This window comes from Borostomias antarcticus (assembly GCF_949987555.1).
Source record: "Borostomias antarcticus genome assembly, chromosome: 2".
NCBI classification, from domain to species: Eukaryota; Metazoa; Chordata; class Actinopteri; order Stomiiformes; family Stomiidae; genus Borostomias; species Borostomias antarcticus.
The window spans coordinates 29,005,415-29,011,593 of NC_140235.1; the positions used below are offsets into that span (position 1 = coordinate 29,005,415).

The 6,179-nt window shown below is 47.3% G+C and overlaps 1 protein-coding gene across 1 annotated transcript in view; it reads left to right on the top strand.

Annotated features, from left to right (window-relative positions):
• ptprn2 (protein tyrosine phosphatase receptor type N2) overlaps positions 1-6,179 on the top strand; it is a gene marked incomplete at both ends in the record, with an annotated part of 142,683 nt that overhangs the window by 82,670 nt on the left and 53,834 nt on the right. Inside the window, one exon of the mRNA XM_084454216.1 lies at positions 3,688-3,752. Within this exon, the coding sequence (XP_084310342.1) occupies positions 3,688-3,752 (65 nt within the window). The remainder of the gene's footprint in view (positions 1-3,687; positions 3,753-6,179) is intronic.

Consider the following 6,179-nt stretch of genomic DNA (forward strand, 5'->3'; position numbering starts at 1 on the left):
TAACGTCATTGTGTGGGGTCACAGTAGCGGTCAGCTAAATATATTGATATTACGTGGAAAAAACGGTAATTCTACAATGAGAGTGATGATAGGATTTTCCTGTGGTAATGCTTTGGGTGTGCGTTGTGTCAAGTGCAACTAGACTCCATTTTGTATCAGGTTGTTTTGTGGTTGTAAGACAACGCCAGAAAAAGGCTTAAAACCCCTTCAGTGGACTATTTTCAGTCGACTGCGGTGAATGACATGGGGCAGTGAGACAGTCTGACCGAAAGGGTGATAAGAACAGCTGGCTCCAATCTGTATCAGAGATGGCATTAGGAGAGCCTCAGACAATACGCTAATTAAAGTCAGCGGAAAAGCTTCCTCGAAATGAGACCTGACGTCTACTGTCACAGTCTGTCACAGATGCTTGCGGTGGCCATCGCCGGCGCTCTGAGGTGAATATGATGAGGCTGGAGCTACGGGATCGTATCGACCATCGTCTTTGTCTGTATTCCACGAGCAGCTCCAGCTGGAGGAAGGATGAGTCCAAACATGCAAGGTTAACACCTTGTGAGCAGCACCGGTCACTACCCCGGAAGGTGCTGGTTATACTGTAGCAGAAAAATACACGTGCAAAAAATATGAGAATAGATCACCGTCAAATAAAGAGAAAATCGATTACAGTACCTTCTAATATACAAAATATGACTTTTTAATTCTGTGCACAATTGTATCTTTTTTGTGCACATTTTGTCTCTGTGAGCTCAGAATTCTTCTGTTCTCTCTTAGGCCTTTTCCACCAAGAGGGAACCGGTTCGGTGCCGGTTCGCAAACCTAATTTTTAATGGTTCCGAGCATTTCGACCAAAAAGAAATGAGTTCGGGAATCCGAAAGCTGGTTCCGAACCGGCACCACAAAATAGTAGGTTTTTCAGTGCGAACCGTGACGACATCATGGGCGTGGGCTGACGTACAACGGTTCGGCTCAAAACTGGTCGAAACTCGGGCCCGTTCTCTGGACAGAACCAAGGTTCCAGGAGTTTTGAAATGAACCGGTTCACGAACCAGAGTTCCTTTGGTGGAAAAGGGCTATCTGTGTAGCAGTGATCTTTTCTACTGTCCTCGAACATCATAGGACGTCCATACTGTATTGGGACATGTGGATTGTGGGACAGTATAGGCTGGTGACTGCCATGCTCACTACGCCACCAATCAGTTAGCGCCATGAGCACAATGTCCCTCAACACAAGGTCTGATGTGAGCTCCGTCCTCATGGAGAAGAGGTCTGGGTCCCCTGCTGAGGCTCTGGAGTTCAAACGCTGACCTTCATGTCCCTTTGGCTCCTCCTCCAGCCAGATGACGTCAGGCGGTCACCCGGACCGAGAACGCGGCCCGATCGAGGGGAGAACCAGACGGCGGTGTGATGATTTCGAGGTTAATCTCTCTTAGTTTGACTTTACTCTCTCCGTTCCTCCAGAGGGGTCCTCATTAAGACATTAAAACGCAGAGTGTGACCTTTCGCTTGTCCCACCCCCTCCCGCCGCTCCCCACCCCCACCCAGCCGTGCCTAATTGCCTTGCTTGTTATCCCCCACCTTCCTAAATATCAGTGACGTCGGGCGGGTACTCCAGACCTCTCAGAACAAGATGGCAGCTGACGGCTCTCATGTGAAATGTACCGGGAGGAAAGGAGAGGAGGAGCAAAGACAAGAAATACTAAGTCTTCAAGATGTTGAGTCCAAGGCAAGGAGAGGCCAGGCAAGGCAAGAGGAGGCAAGGACATTTAAAACAAAGCGCAGGAAAAATAAAATACAAGAATAAAAGTCCAAGTGAGAAACAGACGTGTATTACTGATGGTGGCGTGACGGACCGTGTCTCTCTCCAGTGTCTCTCTCCCGTGTCTCCCTACAGCTGGTCCCTACTCATCTGTCTCCTGCATTATTTATAAAACTCTGGTGCTCCTCACACTCCACACCTCCTCATCCAGCCATTCTCCTACCCACCCATCCTTCCAGGCATCCTGATCGTCATTAAGATGTCTCCGTCAACATTCAACGAGAGAGAGAGAGAGAGAGAGAGATAGAGAAATTATTCCTAATGATCCCCCCCCTGCTAAAAGTAACGTGTTTAATTAGATGGAATGCTGCATAAATTGCGGAGTGTGTGGAATCGTTGGGATAGATTAAAATACTAATTAAACAGGCCCTTGCTGAATGTGGAGTGTGAGGTAAGGTTCAGCACTCCAGGGGCGTTTACATACCCTTCATCTGGGGAAATGGGATTTTAAAGGACCTTCTCTCTCTCTGTCTCTGTCTCTCTCTCTCTTTCTCTCTCTCTCTCTCTTTCTCTCTCTCTCCCTCTTTCTCCTCCCATTAAGCGATATATTCAAATGCTAACAAACTAAAATTATACTGGTATTTTGTCTTTTCACCTTGTAATATATCACAGATCTATAAGTCACACTGAAATGAAAAAAGCATTCTGTCCCATTTTGGTTCACATAATTGGTCATAGTGTTCACCTATTCGTAACCATATTAACGATGTATGGCAAAAAAAAAAATCTAAAAAATATTTTGTTGTAATCTTATATCAAAATATATAATTTCTTACTTCCTGGAAAACGGTAAGTCACGTGCAATGACGACAACAGGTACCTTAGATTTTAGGCCAATCTCACGACATCCACCCGGCAATCAACGCTATCCTTCTATCGAATCTGTCTAAAGTTCTTAAAACCCGTCCACTTGTCAATGTTCCAATCAAATTCCTCTAAACATATGTCCCACCCTCATAGCTTGTTTGCCTCGGAAATACGTCAAACTACGGAAGTTAGATGATCTCAAACGTTTGTTTCTGTGCGACTATAAGTTCCCTTTGATTTTGTTTTGCATGTAGCTGTTTCCATCCAAGTGAGGTCTGAAGGGCAGATAGGCACAGGGAAACAACGTCTTCAAAAGTGATCTGATCTTCGGCACACAATCTGTCTTATTTCACTTTGATTTGCATGAATGTAGCTTTACAAACATGCCATAGTTGATTTGAATAATAGATTTATTGATCAAACTCATTATTGTGATCATATTAAGCATTGCAGCTTCAGAGCAGCAATTAATTTGTACTGTGGATTTACTAGCACTTGGTCTGAGGATAATGAATATGTTTTCTATTTTTTATATTTGTAGAATATTGTGTGCAATGGCTGATATGGCTCTAAAATTTGTTGAAAGTGATTTCTTCAGCGTTCTCTACAAAATGAAAGTCTCTGAAAGTCTACATTGAACAAATTCAACTCAAATCTCTGTTTCCCTTTCACTGTCGGGAACCTTCTTTAAGAGAGTTGGAGTGGTCACTCGCTGACTATCTGACTCATTCAGACTGACACACACACGCACGCACGCACACACACACACACACACACACACACACACACACACACACACACACACACGCACAGACACACATGCATGCCATTACTCACACTCAGTAGACCTACTAGCAAGAACTTGGGGTCAACTCTATTGCTGTTTCATGCACTACTCTCTCTCTATCTCTCTCTCTCTCTCTCTCTCTCTCTCTCACACACACACACACACACACACACACACACACACACACACACACACACACACACACACACACACACACACACACACACACACACACACACACACACACACACAACACCTCTCCTCTTCTGTGTTCCAGCCCAGAAGAAGAAGCAGCTAGAGAAGGAGACAGGCCTGAGGATCCTGGAGGCGGGGGTCAGTGACGTAAGTCCTTGTTCATTTGCACACCGTCACGTTCTGCCCTGGTGAATGACGCACTGTGGAACGCACTCCTAGTACGGAGTGTAGAAAGTGTGTCGAGACAGAAAAGGTTTATGTCTTCCTCATCCAAATGCTAGTTTTGTCTGAATATCCTTCGATACTAGGATTACCAATAACCCTTCTGTAATCAGGACACGTAATGTATTCAGTGTGATGGGACACTGGTCAGTGTGATGGGACACTGGTCAGTGTGATGGGACACTGGGATGATATTGCCTTGGTGTCTCCTACCCAGCTGTCAGATCCAGGGGACACAGACAGGATGTCTGCCCTGTTCTTCCAAATGTGCCAACACGCAACATGTGTCTGAGTAGAATCAGAATCAGAATTCCTTTATTGTACTTCACATATATAGGATTTTGTTTTCAACATCGTGGTGCTTACAACAATACAACAACGGACAGGTGCAAGGACAGGACAGGACAGGACAGGGCAGGGCAGGGCAGGGCAGGACAGGACAGGACAGGACAGGACAGGACAGGACAGGACAGGACAGTGCATGACAGGACTCGTAAAGTGCTGCTCGCAAAGTGCAGTGATAGAAAACGTAGTGCATACTGTAGATCGTGACAGACCCCATGGAGCCCCTATCTTTCCGTCTTTGAGTTAGTATGATTAGATGGAGGGCTCTCCTCTCTCTCTCTCTCTCTCTCGGGCGAGTCGAGATCCTCCTCCACCTCAGGTTTTTCGGACATCGGCGCCCGACGTCCGCGCCACGTCCCCTCGCCGAGGCGTCCGTCTTTCGCCGGACACGTTCCACTTCAAAGCGCGGCGCTTTTGAAACCCCATGGCCTGCGTTCATCCCCCCGTCGTTCTTAAAGGACAATGCTAGTTTTTGACAACCTGGACCTTATTTACGACATATTATAAGACGTTTGACTCACCGAGATCACTTTGGTGTAGTTCGGAGGCATGTAGAAAAAATTTAAAATCCAGCGCGAGCCAGTATATGCATGTAATGGCGGTGGTGGGGGCACCGAGAATGCAGTTTCAAAAAATCTGAAGAAAAATAAATCTAAAAATTGTTCACATGCCTCTGTAATATGATCTTTAGAAACGTCTTTCGAAATGAAATAGCTTCCCCACTTGCTCCAGCACGCATGCGCACAGCACGCAATCGTTGCTCCAGCACGCTGTGCGCATGCGTGCTGGAGCAAGTGAGGAAGCTATTTCGTGTAATTTTCTAAAGATCATATTACAGAGGCATGTGAAAAACCACAACAGGCCTACGCTCTATGTAAGCACAACTGGCGATTCATAAATACAGATTGATGAAAACAACCGTTTCGCAGCAGAAAATTGATTTTTAGAAACTGCATTCTCGGTGCCCCCACCACCGCCATTACATGCATATACTGGCTCGCGCTGGATTTTACATTTCTTCTACATGCCTCCGAACTACACCAAAGTGATCTCGGTGAGTCAAACGTCTTATAATATGTCGTAACTAAGGTCCAGGTTGTCAAAAACGAGCATTGTCCTTTAAGGCCCCTGCGTCTCCGCGGGGAACAAGTGCCCTGTCCTTCTGACACTCTGATATCGCAGGTGATGCGGGCAGTAGAGGAACAAGGAGCAGATTATCCTGAGTGCTGTCACTTTGCACCCAGAGAGTTTTTTGCTCTGCTGATATATTCATAGGGGGGGGATTAAGAGGTGTGGAGCGGGATACTTAAAACATGCGTGATTCGAGGCGGGAGGGCGACGCGCATTCACTCGGCGTTAATAAATATTCATATGTGTGAGCGTGGAGGTGACGATCTAATCAAGAGCCCATTGATGCGCCGGCGGAGGCGTCCTCGGCGTTGATGAGCTCCTCCGTGGACATGAGCCCTCGGCCTCCTCTCAGCCTCCTATCCTCTCAGCCTCCTATCCTCTCAGCCTCCTATCCTCTCAGCCTCCTATCCTCTCAGCCTCCTATCCCCTCAGCCTCCTATCCTCTCAGGGAGCTGGATGGACATGGCCCCCGTGTGTGTGTGTGTGTGTGTGTGAGTTGGGGGGAGTTGGGGGGGGGGGGGGGGGGGGGGGGGTGCCGTCGCCAGTGGCGACAGGAACATCAGGAGGCGGGCGCGGGCCGTCCTCGCATCCGCGTCGCACCCTCTCTCTCTCTCTCTCTCTCTCTCTCTCTCCCTCTCTCTCTCTCTCTCCTCTCCTCTCTCCCTCTCTCTCTCTCTCTCTCTCTCTCTTTCTCTCCCTCTCTCCTCTCTCTTTCTCTCTCTCTTGCTCTCCTCTCTCTCCCTCTCTCTCTCTGTCTCTCTCTCTCTCTCTCTCTCCCTCTCTCTCTCTCTCTCTCTCTCTCTCTCTCTCTCTCTCTGGAGAACCAGTCTTATCAATGGCCAATCATACTCATATTAAAGCTGCCATTTGCCATTT